Source organism: Dermochelys coriacea, chromosome 10, assembly GCF_009764565.3.
Source record: "Dermochelys coriacea isolate rDerCor1 chromosome 10, rDerCor1.pri.v4, whole genome shotgun sequence".
Classification (NCBI taxonomy): domain Eukaryota; kingdom Metazoa; phylum Chordata; order Testudines; family Dermochelyidae; genus Dermochelys; species Dermochelys coriacea.
In genome coordinates, this window is record NC_050077.1 from 32,701,310 (window position 1) to 32,715,894 (window position 14,585).

General features: G+C 58.9%; 1 protein-coding gene across 3 annotated transcripts in view; it reads right to left on the minus strand.

The window, feature by feature from the left end:
- Nucleotides 1–399: 399 nt before the first annotated feature.
- The window catches only part of CLCN7 (chloride voltage-gated channel 7), a 52,305-nt gene continuing 38,119 nt past the window's right edge, over nt 400–14,585 (minus strand). For all 3 annotated transcript variants that reach the window (XM_038419395.2, XM_043493501.1, XM_038419398.2), the window contains 9 exons: nt 11,347–11,516; nt 10,770–10,821; nt 9,699–9,826; nt 9,179–9,264; nt 7,367–7,499; nt 5,437–5,496; nt 4,340–4,516; nt 3,865–3,945; nt 400–3,685 (listed from right to left, as the gene is read on the minus strand). In XM_038419395.2, the coding sequence (XP_038275323.1) occupies nt 3,599–3,685; nt 3,865–3,945; nt 4,340–4,516; nt 5,437–5,496; nt 7,367–7,499; nt 9,179–9,264; nt 9,699–9,826; nt 10,770–10,821; nt 11,347–11,516 (974 nt within the window). In that variant the 3' untranslated portion in view covers nt 400–3,598. The remainder of the gene's footprint in view (nt 3,686–3,864; nt 3,946–4,339; nt 4,517–5,436; nt 5,497–7,366; nt 7,500–9,178; nt 9,265–9,698; nt 9,827–10,769; nt 10,822–11,346; nt 11,517–14,585) is intronic.

A 14,585-nucleotide genomic window follows, 5' to 3' on the forward strand; every position in this document is an offset into this window, starting at 1 on the left:
CGCCCCACTGACGAGTCCTAGAGGTTGATGGGACCCGAGGGGCAGCATGATGCTCACCAGCCAGACGCTGGCCCATGTGCGCCCTTCTGGACCCTTCTCCACTGGACTCCTCCCTCTTCTTTCCCAGAGATGGACTATCACCGGCTGCCTTAGCTGGGGCAGGGGGGCCTAGGACAATCAGGCTCCCAGCAGACACGCTTTCACCTGAGCCCCACTGGTCTGGGAGAAGAACTCCAAAGCAGCCTCTCTGCCCTCACCCTCCACCTGAGCGCCCCTCTCACCTTGCCTGACTGCTTGGACAATCTCTGAACACACTGGTGAATGCTGCCCAGCCCGCATGGCCTTGGCCTTTTGCCCCAACCAATGCCGTATGGCAAGAGAAAGGAGTCAATGCTGGGATAAAAGTATAAACAGCTTTTATTTCAGCACAAAAATATCTCCATGGATCATCTCCCCATAGAAAATCTCAAGGCTTCCAAAATAGACACTTGGGGTTTGCAACTGCTCCTTTTACAAATTCAGTTACCAAGGTCCGATGAGGTGAGAGGAGAGGCAGAGATGGTGGCCTGCTCTGTGAGTACATTGTTTGAGTCCCAGAGGGAGGGCATCCATTGTCCTGCATGCCCCCCTTCAGAATCCCATCCTGCCCCAGAGGTACAAGTACACGCTTGCCCGAGCAGGTACATTTACATGCACTAGCTGATTGTGCGAGGTCTGCATCTACAAAGCGAGTAGGCTCAAGCCCTGGGTGTTTAGAGCAGCTCTCCGAGGAGATGCTGGAATCCACTTGACCTGGAGGGGGCGAGTTCTCTTGGTTGGAAAGATCCTAACTTGTTTCCAAGGGCTCTGGGGAGGCTGATCTTAGCCCTTTGCTAGACACAGGTGTGTAAAATCTCTAGCCCTTAACTGCAACCTGCTCATGAACAAACCGCTCCAGTCCAGAGTAACTGAGACATGGGGAAGCACACTGGGGCTGGTATTTCAGACTCCAGCACAACATGCTGACTGATGAACAGCCTGTGCATTACCGGGAAGGCACAGCCCTGTGCCAGGGGAGCCCAGCTTTACAGTGGCTGGTCACTAGCTCATTTCTAGGAGCGGGTGAAGTCCTAGGCTCGGGACTGTGCCTGCAGGGGAGCAGGGCCTGTGGAAGGGGACGCAGGAACAAGGCTTGCACTGACCAGAGGCCCAAAACCTCCTCTCCCAAGGCTGCTCCAGGAACCTGCGGGCTGGAGCAATGGCTAACCTTCGGTGCAGCAGGCAGCCCCTGCCACCTCCAAGCTGGCGAGGATGGCATCTGGCTGTCCCATTGTCTCCTCACCACCTGCAGCTGGCTCTCAGGGCAGCATGAGCTGGTGCCCCAAAGCTTTCAGCTGTCACGTTCCCTGGCCCCTCTGGGAACTAGCGCCAGCAGCATCTTTCACTTATGGCTTCACACCGAGAGCGGACGTGAGTTGAGGCCAGACTTTCACACCCTGATTCGTAAAGGCTCTGCATGAGGCTGGGACTGCCATGCGGCAAGCTCAGGCGTGCTGATTTGCCAGCCCCGACTCCGCATGCACTGGCCCGGCCTTTCCCCTTAGCCACAAGGCATCCTTGCTGGGCAGGAGCTGAGCTCTGCGAGGCAGAGGTGGGGACGACTTCACTCTAAGTCCCGGTCATGCAGAGACGTTTCTTCCTTCCAGAGTCTACCCTCCGGAACCAGACACTGCTCCCTGCCCCGGCCTGACCCGGTTAGATCTCACCGGGCTGCCCAGGAGCGGTGCGGCCGGGACGGGGCGCAGACGGAAAAGCAGATCCGGCAGCAGTGGTTTGGTTCCAGTGATTTTATTTCTTACGATCTCCGTGCATTTCGGCCCCACCCCCCTCTCACCTCGGGCACCCACCCTGTGCTGCCGTCACTGCGTGGAGTCCAGGAGAGCGGGCAGAACGGACAGGAGCTAGGGACAGAGGCTGCCTGACCAGGGTAAACCCCTCTCCTGGAGCAGGGGATTGTTTGTAAATGCTCCACTTCAGCATCCCACATGGCATCACTTCATCCCATTAATACTCATAAGGCAGATCCCCTTCCTTTCATCCCCCTGCCTAAAGGAAGCCAGGAACAGGACGCCCAGCGACCGGGGAAGGCAGTGCAGACTGGACAGAGGGGGCAGCCCAGCTCTGCTCAGACAGCTGCTCTCCAGGAATGGGCCAAGAGGGTGCCCTGAGGGCACTTCCCATTAGCAGTCGCATGGACGCTTGGAACTGGCTGCCTGCAAACTGTCCTGATGCCCCGGGCCTGGTGTGCCTGGCACTGGCGGGAGAGGGTCCAGCAGTGATGTGGCTGGAGGCCACGGCGGTCATTGCACAAGGCCTTTGATAACCACTGCGCTCAACGGAGAGTGACCTCCCCTCCCCAGCATGGGGTCCAACCCTGCCTGGCCCCACAGCTGGGCAGCACTCAACACCGGGTACCTTCTTACAGAACTGCAGTGCAATGCTTACTTGGCGCACACGCCCCTGGGAGACTCATTCACCAATCGCCAGCATCCAAACAAGCCCCGGCCCCAGGCCAATCGGCCTCCCCAGGAGGGGCCCAGGGTGAACCCCGCCTGGGAGAGACAAGAAGGCATGGGGGAGGGGAGGGGGCTGCGCCATGTCAAAGATGCACAGCACAGGCAGTGCCAGGAGGGGCTGTGCCCCTGGGCTGGCCCAGGGTCTCAGACAGGCCCAGACATGTCACTGCCAAAGCGGGGCCTGGCTGCAACCCATGGCAGAGACTGGCCCAGCAACAGCGAGCAGCAAGCCAGCCGCACCCAGGCCCTGGCAGCCCATTTACTTGGTCGTCTGTGTGAGTCCATGTCATCGGAGACCTGCCGAGCTGCAAGGCTAGGGCTGTGGAATTGGAATACGTTGCTCCCTTTGCACGCAGGGTTAAACGCCGCCTCAGCTGCGGGCAGCGTTAAGACACTGGTCCCCAGAAGCTGGCCCAGTGGATCCAGGGGGCCTTTGCTTGGCAAGGTCCCTGCTAGAAGATACTGGATCAGGCCCTGCCAGCTCCCATGCCTGTGTTCCGGGTAAAGGGTTTGGTGCAGAGGAGGCCCAGTGGGATGGACATTGGTCAATGGTGGCTGCAGACTGGGTCAGAGCCACACGATTCTGGTCCCTGAAGTCCAGAGCACGTATTCCAGGAGGTGGCGTGGGGTGCGGAGGCAGCTCTGGCTTGGAATGCACCGGCCGGGGGTTCGCAGTGGGACGCCTGCTGCCCACTTCCATAGCACGCTTGCGCTCCTGCCGGGCACTGGGCTCAGCTTCCCCAACCCAGCGCTCTCTAGCCTCAAAGCTGTTCCAAGGGCCCAGCGCACAGAGGGGAGAAACCAGGAACCTGCCCAGCAACTGCTCCCTCAGGTGACAGGACAGTAGGCTGCAGTGACGCCCAGCCAACATAAGGGACAGGCAGCCAGTAAAACAGGAACACGGCGACAGACAAGACGCACAATTGGGGCTGGGCGTTCGTGCTGAACGCACCGGGTGGCGCAGCAGCCTGCGGAGACCAGCTCCCTGCCGACGCCTCCAAGGGATCGGGGCTCACCACGGCAAAGCAACCACCCCAGGGGCATCATGTCTGCGCCAGGGACAGCTCCTCCAGCCCTTCCTTTCCTAGTCGATATCTCGCCAGATCCTTCCTGGTCACCAGCCCGACCACCTGCAGGGAGGAAGGCAGAGACACCGATGAGCGCCCCGCACAGATCACCCAGGGCGCATGTCTGGCGGACAGAGATGCTGGCCCTGCAGTGACAGGGCTCTGCCATAGTCTGGTGCCCCATACGGAACCAGGGGAACCCACCAGGGTGCTACGTGGCCCTGGAGCCGCCGGCCACTCACCTCATTGTGATTATCCACCACCACCAAGTGCCGCAGGCCCAGCGCCCGGAACAGCTTGAAGACCCTCGGCAGAGACGCCTCCTGCAATCCAGAGCAAGCCCAGGAGGTCAGAGAGTCCCGGAGGCTGCCTGCTGCATGCAGAGCGAGCTGTCTGTCACAGGGCCAAGCGGGGAGCACTGCCCTGGCAGGGAGGACCTAGGGGGCTGAGCAGCCCCTTTGTAACGGGTCTCTTCCCCCACTTTCGCGGGGCAGGGAGCCCCACTGGATTGAGCCCCAGGCAGCTCCCCACTCACCCCAGGGGAAGGGTGTTTTCTTCCCATTTGGAGTGGGCCCGACTTGACCCCCAAGTGGTGGGAGGAGATCCCTGGCTCAGCCAATGCCGTGAGAGCAGGCTGGGCTCTGCCTCCCCTCCCCCCACCGGCTCATTCCCAAAGCTGGATCTGCATCGCCACGCCCTGCCCACAGCGAGGCATACCTGGGGCACCGTGTAGGGCGATGGGTTCATGAACTCGCTCAGGTCCATCATGCATTCACGCTCGTCCTGGGAGACGTGAATGGATTGGATGGGGGGGAAGCGGGGGTAGGCGTCCCGGAAATCCTTCAGCTTCAGCCGCCTCTGAACCAGGTTCGAGTTGGCTCTTTCCACAAAGACCTAGGAGAGGGGAGACCCTTGGTACAGGTGCCGTGGCTCTACCCCAGCCAGGAGAGCCCTGCTTGGCTGCGGGGAGTCTTGACCTGGCAGATCAGCTGCCTCCCACCCAGACAGGTCGCACCCTGCTCCTGCAGGCCCATCTCCTCACTAGCAGCAGCCAGCAACTGTCCACCAGCAGCAGGAATCCCAGCCCTGCGCAGATCCAGTCAGTCTGGGGTAAAACTGGACAGCTGCCACTTGACGGGATGAGAACGTAATGGAGCAAACAGAGAAATGTCCTTCACCCCGGAACATCCTGTAGGGCCAGCCCACTTCACTCAGCTTTCTGCCGTGGGGCACGGCAGACAGCCCCAGCAAGGGAGGCAGTGGGCTGAGGGACTTGTCATAGGGCTGGCAGAGCCCTGATCTCCAGGCTCCCAGTACGTTTGGCCAGGGGATGGTCTCCCCTGTGCACGCTGGCGCTCAGAAGCATTTCCTAGCGGACAGTGGGTCCAGCATGCGGTGCCCGGCTCACCCTTGGGCAGCGAGATGGGGGACCCTTCATCACCTCTATGAACAGCGGCCTCCCAGCAGAGAGCTGGTGACCCATCTTGCTACAGCCTGCTCCGCTTGACAGCAGCAGGGGAGAGGAGCCGGGAGCTGCCAAGGGAAGCAGTGGGCATCACGCCCAGTGGTACCTGGGCAGCCAGGACAATTGAGCCCCTGCCGTACCACAGGGAAAGGGAGTCTGGTTCCTGGTTCACTGAACCAGGCTGATGCCACCTCCCTGAGCTAGCCCCCGGCAGAGGACAGGAGAGGGACTGGGCCGGACACACTCCACTAGAGGGCCAGAGGTGTAACATCAGACGGTGCCCATCCAGGCCCAGTTACAGCAAGTCCCCTGGGGGGAGAAAGGCTCCCAATCCCACGGGATCATTTACCTTGTGCTTCAGGAGAACAATCAGCTGGGAGCGTAGGATCAGGCCTCGCAGTCCCGCCACCTGTAAGAGAACGCGCTGGGTGTGGGCAGGGGCCCAAGAGAGCTCAGCAATCAGCCCGACGGGCCGGAGACAGGCCCTGGCTGCTCAGTGTCCCGTGGTGACAAGCAGGCAGGCCTCCGGGGATGCAGAGCCGAGAGCCCCAGAGTGGGCTGTCGGGCGACAGGCAGGTGCAGGCTCAGACGTGGTCAGCGAGGACCACGCCCTGCGCTACGGCATGCGAGTGAGCCTGAGGCCTGCAGTGCGCGAGGCCTGCACACACCACGCAGGGTCCAGCCCCGGGGATGGTGAGAGGCAGCCATACGGCAGCAATTCAGCACCAGCTGGGAGGAGGACTCGGTTTGCTGTCCCCAGGGGCTGCGCAAAGAGCGTCTGGGTGCAGGGCCGTCCTCAGGCATATGCAGAATAAGCAGCTGCGTAGGGCACCATGAAGTTTGGGGCACCAAATTGCCCCAAACTTTATGGTGCCCTAAGCAGCTGCGTGCTTCATATGCGGCAGCACCGGCGGACAGCCCCATCCCCCAGCTGGCTCCCCGTGCGTTCCTAGTGGGGTGCGGGGCCCGGAACAACGCCCTCCGCCCCTGCCTCGCCTCTTCCCACCCCACCCCCATTTTCCACCCCTTTCCCCAAGCCCCCTCCCCCAGTGATGGATGCGGCCCAGGGGATTAGCGGGGGGGCCTGGCACAGGCAGCAGGGGGTCAGACCTACCCCTGCACTCACTGGCGGTGGCGGGAAGCAGAGCGCCCCAGCCCCAGCCCGAGCCCACTCCACTCCACTGGCTCCCCACTGTGTCCCACCCCTTGCCCCAACCCTCTCCCCTGAACGACACAGTTGGGGCGGGGGGAGCGGGCTGGGGCCAGGTCATTCCGCTTCCTGCTGCCGGCGCCAGGCCCCCCGCTAATTGCCCGGGCCGCTCTAGGCCTGTGTGGCCCCCCAAAGCTCTTGCCTCCGCGGCCCCACAGGCCTTGAACACAACCCAGACTTGCTGCGGCGGGGGGAGGAGCCGGTGCTCAGGCTGCGTAGGCACCATAATTGGTAGGGACGGCCTTGTCTGGGTGCCCCAGGAAAGGGCAAGAGGGGAGGTGGGGAACGCCGGTTTCTGATGCAGAGTCAGGGTTTGCTCCCCAGTACCAGCTGGTGCAAGATGCTAGCATGCAGAGCTGTGCACCACCAAGACTTTGACAATGAGACAGATGCTGCTGCGCGCACCGCGGGGCTAGCTCGGGAGCGGGTCGTTCTCCCTGGTGTTTGCCCATCCCAGACACAAATGCCCAGCCACTGCACCTCTGAAGAGTGCTGGCACTTTGGGTCACACCCATACCACTCCCTCGGCTCCTAGCTGCCAGCTGGCAACGAGGCCATCAGTGCAGGAGGCATTGGGGAGTCCTAGCTAGAGATGGGGAAGGCATGTCCATCCCCCAGCCAGCTCAGCAAGGTCCTGCAGCCCCAGGGAATGGAGCAGCCTCTCCCCATCACTGCTCATGCCGGGGTGGCTTCACCGGTGGCAGCAGCAATGCTGGGAGCTGCAGGGCAGGGAAGCCACCAGCCTGAGAGCACCACGTGGGTGCAGAAAACCATGCCAGGAGCAGCCAGTACCTATGAACCCAGGGCTCCTAGGGTACCAGGGGGGCTGGGCCGTGTGCATATGGGAGGAGGCTTGGTGAAGGCCCCCTAGCACCCACAAGGGTCAGGGAGATGCCACTGCAGCTGCCAGGTCTCCGACAGGCTGGGGCACCACGCTGGCCCGATTCAGCAGTTCGGGCTGAACCCCAAGTGCTGCAGAGTGGCCCAACTCCCATCCCCATCGTGGGTGTTACTTCAGCTGCCCGTGGTCCTGGGGCAAGGCCGGCAGTTGGCCAGTGGTCTGCCCCACCTGCATGGGGTCCGGGCTGCTCTCCACCACGGGAAAGCCGTTGTGGTTGGACGACACGTCGCTGAGGATGTCCACGACCGTCCCCACCTTCTCAATCCTCCTGAGGCAGGTCACAGGCGCGCTCATCACCTCCCTGCAGGGGACAGAGCGCCTGGTGACGGCGGGCTGGGACTGGCCTCTTCCCCACCGGTGCAGAGGAATGTGCTGCCTGGCCCAGACAGTGCCCAACACACCAGCCAAAAGTCGACCTTCCCCATCTTACCCCAGGCAGGGCCCTGGTCCCTGCATTATCACATGGACCTTATTTAACTTGCTAGGTGGGCCAGGTTGTGTCTTTGGGTCTGCAGTTTCTTTAGTGTTCCCTATGTTCTCCCCACGCTACAGCCTAGGAGAGCCACTTAGCAGCAGCCTTCTAGAGTGTCCCAGAGTTTAAGGCCAGACGGGGATCTAGTCTGCTCTCCTGCATAGCCCAGGCCAGATGCAGCTACCCCTGTTCTGAGCCTGGACACCCGAACTAGACCCAAGACTAAGCTGTTGTGTGTACAGGCAGAGAACAGGAGGGGTTGAGGTGCCACCAGTGCCGAGACCCCTGCCAAGGCAGAGAATTGGGTTGAGGACACCCGCTCAGATCCCAGCTGGTGACCCCATGCCCCACACTGCAGAAGAAGGGGATAAACCCCCAAGGTTGCAGCCAATCTGACCACTGCACGAACAGCTGCCAAATGAAGACTACGTTAGCTAGCATAATGGACAAACGGGAGAGCGGCCGGAGGGGTCCGCACGTGGCACAGCTGCCCTTGCTCTGATCTGCCCTCCCCAGGGCCTGGCAGGCTCTGTGCACAAATCCCTCTCTATGGGTTTGCCTCTGGACTTCTGCCAGATGGCTACTTTCCTTCGCCTGTCACTAGGGGGCAGCCTCTACCTCTAGGACCAGACACTACCCTGTGAGCGGACGCAGCCCTGGGGGCTCTTGTGGAACAACCTGGGCATCCGATGGGTGGCAGTGACTGAGAATCCAGCTCCATCCCGCTCCAGAAAGTGTTGCACGGGCTCTCCCTTTGGGGAGTCTGCCCAGCCCCGGCACCACCTCTCCTCCCCCAGGAGCTTTCTACCCACAGGAACCTCCCAGATCCCGCACAGCGAGTACCATGCAGACAGCCCGGCAGCCTGCGAGTGGCCCTACCCCCACACTGCTCTTACACCTGCAGCCAGTCCGAGATGGGTGTTGGGGAGGGCAGGGAGGCAGACCCCCTTGGTGGGGAATACAACCCCCTGCACTGGTGGGTTGTGAAGCAGTCACTTCGCTACTAAGAATGGGCTGACACCCGGACACCATCAGACCGTCCAGAGCTCTGTCTCTGTGGCCCTGGGTCCAGCAGTGGGGGGACCCTGTATTGGACCCAATTCCCAGGACCCCTCACCACCCCATCCCCTTCCCTTTCTAATCAAACTGTCCAAGAAGTGGTTTTTAAAAAAAAAAAAAAAAAAAAAAAAAAAGTTCAGGTTCGTCCTGGTGCCACTGCGCTGCCGTGGGGCAGGACAGAACAGACCCGCCAGACCCGTTGGCAGACACGATCAAAGCTCTCAGACCCAGCGGCACTGGGAATTCGAACTGGTGGATGCCTCCTGGGCAGTTTGCTCTGTTACCAGCCAGTCTTGGGAGCTCTGCAGCCCAGGGCACAGAGTCCACTCGCTCTCCCCTACCAGACCGCAGCCCCACTTGCTGTGGTGCCAGGGGCTCTTCTGTCCAATGCACCTACTGGGTCTCCAAGGAAGGCAGCCAGGGGCCTAGCAGCCCTGCAGCTCGTTTACCTGGCCGTGAGGGAGTGAGAGGTCACTGGAGCCTCCCAGTGCAGGAAAGGAACGCTCTGCAGCTGGATGTGCATGTCATACAGACCCTGCAGCAGGAGGAGAAGCAAAGTAATCAGCCACAGGGCACGGGGCAGGCACAGCATGGACACAGGCCGCAAGCTCCCTTCAGATTGCTCAAGCCTGGTCTTGTCCCTGGGTTTTCCACACGCAGCCCTGCCAAAGCCCCTCAGTGCTCAGCTGACGGGCCACTAACCCCAGCCACAGCCCATTAAGGAGGTGTTAACTCTGCTCCATTCAGGCTAATGGAGTTTGGCAAAGATCCCAACATCCCTACCAATCAGGTGGTCTCCCCAGGCAAGCCCAGCCAGGCAACATCAATAGGGGGCGGTGCCAAGCCATGGCCCGTCAGCAGGCTCCCGAGGCTCTGCCAGCCCCAAAACAGAGAGCAGGCCCTGGCTCCTGCAGCCGTTGCCTTGCCTACTGGCCCTCATTTGGAATGGGAACAGTCCAGATTGCTCACCTCCACGAAGTAGTCGCCCACGATCTTAGCCGTCATCAGCACCAACATGATGGGGAATCCGTAGGTGACGTTGCCCGTTGCTTCCATCATGATGACGGTCAGGCTCAGGGTCATTCTCACTATCCCACCTGAGAGAGAGGTGTACATGGTTGTCGGCGCAGGGAGTGGGCAGGACCCAGGAGGAAGAGCAAGAGGAGGCTCTGGCAAAGGCTCTGAGCCCTGGTGCTGGGACGTTAGCTGATCCCCATGGTTGCTACATGTATCTGAACTCTGGGGACGACCCTGCCTTGGAGTTTGGCCTGGAGAGACAGAGCCACGAAGGGCGTATGGGGTGGGGAACAGAGCCTGTGTTGCGTGTGGGTGGGGAACGGAGGCACAGAGCCTAGCAGGAGAGCAGGGCGCTAGCTGGCTCCTGTCGGCTGTACCCTGCCTAGCTAACCACAGCCCAGGATGACACCATGTTTGCTCTTCAGTGCCCATGTGGAGAGTTCTGCTTTCCGGGTTGCTGCTGGACCGGGGGCTCATCCATGCCAAGAGTTAATATTAGCAGCAGCAAGGTGCAGCGCCCACATCTGATGCTGTTCTGCGGGGAGCCACCCACAGGCCGCGAGGGGCCCCAAGGGAGCTCTGTGGTTCCACATCGGACATGGTCAGGCAGCCAACGGACAAGCCTGCACTGCAAAGTCTGATGTGCGTAACCAGGTGTGTTGTTAAAGGCAGCTGGCGGCATGGCACAAGACAGGCCCAGGCCACTCCTGGGAGACCCGCTCTCCATTAACAGCCTCTCCCTCCACAGACCCAGGCTAAGGGGGAGCACCCCTTCCCAGCGACTGCACTTCAGTCTCCAATTCACAGGACAAGCAGATCCCCCTGATGCAGGTGCATGTTAAACAAAAGGCTTTCCCCTACAGCAGGCAGCTGCCAATACACTGACGGGCAGCACTCCGAGCACAGAGAGGCTGCGTTTTCCACCAGATGTTACCAGCAGAGACATCCAGACACAGCCCAGTCTACATGGAACACAACGAACGCCTCCTACTGGGCACTTTTCTAATGGCGAGCCAAACTCACCCAGCTGCGCTGCGGCCCCCATCAGAGCGTACTTCCCTGGGTCGGCCCAGACCTGAACAGGAGAGACAGGAACAGCGAGTTACACGGGGTGGGACAGAGTCATCCAACTTGTACCCCCCCACAGAGGCAGAGGCAGCCACCCTACATGCCAGTCACAGGCCAGACAACAAAAGCAGCATCCATCTGCTGGCGCATCCAATACACTGCACAGCGGCAAAGGCCCCTTGACAACAGCCTCACCAAGCTCCAGCAAGCACTGCCCCAGGGATGCTCTGCAGGGAGCCTTAGCCACTCCGACGTATTGCACTTCTTCTGGAGCTGCTGCTGCTGGATGAGACGGCGAAGGGTAGCAAGCAAGATCCACTCCCCTTCTAGTTGGGATTTTGCAGTATCTAAGCTTGTCTTTCTTCCTTCACCCACTAACCCAGCTAAAACTCCAGCACGACCTCCTCCCCCACAGCTCCTCAGCTGATCTTCAGACATGGAGCGCTAATAAATCTGCAAGCAAATGCGGCTTCGCTGTCAGTGCTCCGTTTCTGAAGGTCAGAGCTCCCAGCCCGCTCGGGGGGTAACTCACCACTCCACTGGTCAAGTAGGCCAATGATATGCCAAAGAGTCGTCCCCAGGCAGCTCCAATCAGCAGGGAAGGGATGAAGACACCTGCCGACACGGTGAGCCCATAGGTCCAACAGGCCAGAAAGAAATACATCAGGGTGAACATCCCGAGGGTCATGGGATTGTAAGAACCTGGGGGGAGAGAAAGAGGAGAGGTCCAGGCGGTTGGTTTCAGCCCTTCTACACCTCAGAGATTCCCGCTGTTCTAGACCAGCTGCTGGCACCCGCCCCCCAGTCAAGCTGCAATGTTAAATTGCACATTCCAGCTTGTTAGCAACCCCCCATTACTGCCACGACATGGCTCTGAGAGGGTGGGCTCCTCCAAACACACACCAGCCCATCAGACCAGAAGAGCAAGGCGCATCTGCCTGTCATCGCACACCCTAGAGAACAGCATCCCTGAGGGGGCTGAGAAAGGGCAGAACCGATGCTACAACCCTCCCCCGACTCCCTGGGTGCAGCAAAACTCCTCACCACTCTGCTCCGATTCCCCTCCATTAATGGTCATGGCAGCGGGATGGACCCACCTAGCCACTGTAGAGACATCTCGCAAGTAAAGAGTGGTATTTCCCCTCAAAGAACGAGATCTTTCCCCTTCGGAGCCAGCCAAGGGACGAGATCGCCGACCCCTCTGCAGGCAGGTACTCTGAAAGCAGCCCCAACCTGGGCTAGCCTGCCCCCATCCCAGCAGCCAGCTTATGCCCTGGAGCAGGAAGGTTCACAGCCCTAAAACCATTAAAAAATCCTGTATTTGCAGCTATTCTCAGGATCCACACAAGGGCCAGGCCTTTCCAAACCCTGCTCTGCTCTTGGCCCCAATGTTCTCTGGCCAGGGGCGCCGCAGGGTTAATTTTGCTTTCCTTGCAGCTATTTTAAACCCGTTGCCTTTCAATGGCACCAAATCCCCTTGCTCTGAACAGAGAGCACCTATGAACGCTCCCCCCACCCCATCCCATTCGTTAGCCAGCAGGCCTTTCCCAGACCCGATTCATCTCTTCACTAAACGCTGATCGTCGGGTCAGTCTCTGCAGGGAAGTCTTCATCGCCCCTTCCTGTGCCCACCTGTCCCTGCTCGCTGCCCCTTCACACAGGGATGATCAACACTGGCACAGTTATGTTGGAGAAGGGGCTCACTCATTCAGGGGGTTCGTTCTCATTCCTAAACTGATTTCTGATCCCATGAGCAGAGGTCTGCGGTGAGCTTCCAGGGTTAATTCAGACTCAGACACTTGTAGGAGCAGTTCCAATTCCAATTCCTCTTCCCACCGGGTTACCCACCAGCTGTTCATTCCCCGCGCAGGGTCAGGCCCGTCTATGCATCTCACAATCATCCTTTCTATGAACTGCCCTCACCGCTCACCCCCCTTTCCAGGTTATTAATTTCATATTGAATTCCAGGATTTCACCCCTCCTGCTCCCCGTTAGCCTTTGGCCACAATTCAAACTGACCGTTTCATTGGCTTTCTGCTTCTCTGAGTTTCTACCCCAGGACAATACTCTGACTGTCCCCTTGGAGGATGTATTTTCCTTAACAGCCTCTTGCGAGGTACTTCAGCAAAGATTTCTGACAACCCAGATAACTTAGGAGAGCCAGTTCTGGAGAAGGCCACAGAATTCTAATCCACTGGGGAGGCCCCGTTTTCCTTTGCGGAAGCCAAGACTATTTGACCCGGCGTATCATGGCAACAGCTGTTTAGAGTGTCAAGTAGGTGAGCACCCCCACCCCACCCCCTTTGAGCATTTCCACAGCAACTGTCAACCAAGGTTTGAGACAGGAGAGGAAAAGGTCTGGGGCACCACAAGTCCTCTGGGTCCCATCCTATATCTGTAGGAAAGTCATCACCATTGAGTGCAACCAGTGCTGGAATTGCCAGTTCAGCGCACTCAAGGGATAGCCATCTCTGTGCTTCAGCTGTCAGCGAAAGAACAGATATGAGATTCAAGCGGCTGTTCCAGGAGACTGTTACTGGGGTAGAGGCGGAACATGTGCCTTTTCAATTAAAGTTACCCAGGCATTACATCAGCCGAGAAATGCATGCAAACCCAGACAGGACTCTCCGGGGCACTGTGAAATAGGATTTAGTTTCTAGACAACCCAAAAAGTAAAATCCACATTCAAAACATGACCAGAAGGGAAAGTCATTCAGGAGAGAGAGGTCTTGGCAAACAGGAAGCAGCCACAACATTTCCAGAACGTTCCACAGACTCCAGCTTTTGGAGCGAGCACACGAAGGAGAACGGCTGGAACAGAGACTGAAGGCAGTGAATGGAAAATGCTTGGCTGATATTTAACAAGAGTGCTCATGGGACACCGCAACCTCCTCATCAAGGTCCCATCTATACACAATCTAACACACCACAGCTCTCATCCTGCTTGCCTGAGCGCATATGCCCAGGGGACAGGGTGCTTATCACAGGCTAAGGGAGGGGGAATTTTTCTGGGAGCGTCAATAAAATATTGACGTCACTTTGCAGATCCAAATCCAGATCTTGACTTTTAAAAGCCTCAAATCAGCCAACTACATAAAAGCACAAGACCTCTGATACAGGTCTCCTACTCAGACCTGACCTATTCACCTCCGGCTAGAGACTAGTTTCAATGCGTATTCAAGAGCAGAACACCCACTTCACACTAGTGAACAGCAGACGCCTCGCAAACACCTGCATTTTATGAATTAGTGAGTACGAACAAAGCAAGGCTCTGTTCCTCTGACAAGGTCAGTCCGAAAGATTTAGGACATCGCACAGACTAGCAGCAGGGTACTTGTAAATGCTATGAAGGGCTCCTGCTACCCCTGCTGTTAAAGCTTTGCTGAGAGGCGTGGAGGGCGAGTCATCGCGATCGTGAATGGCTCTGCACTAACACCATCTGGCCCAGGCTGATCTGTGGGTCACTCCTGTTCCCTGTAATGGGGAGCTGTGCTGGGCTGGCACTGCCCCGGTTAAGCGCTTAGCACACCATCATGACTGCACAGTCGGGACTGTCCTTGTTCTGTTTGTACAGCACCCAGTACAATGGGTCCTGGTCCACACCCTAGGGCTCCTACATGACACCACCACCACCAACGTGTTACACACTGGACAGCCTCGGAGCCTGTACACTCAGCAGGCTCTGCGGAGGGTTGATATTCACCAGCGGGGAGGATCTTTTTACAGGAGCTCTGGGTCAATGGTGAATTCTCTGTAACTTGAAGTCTTTAA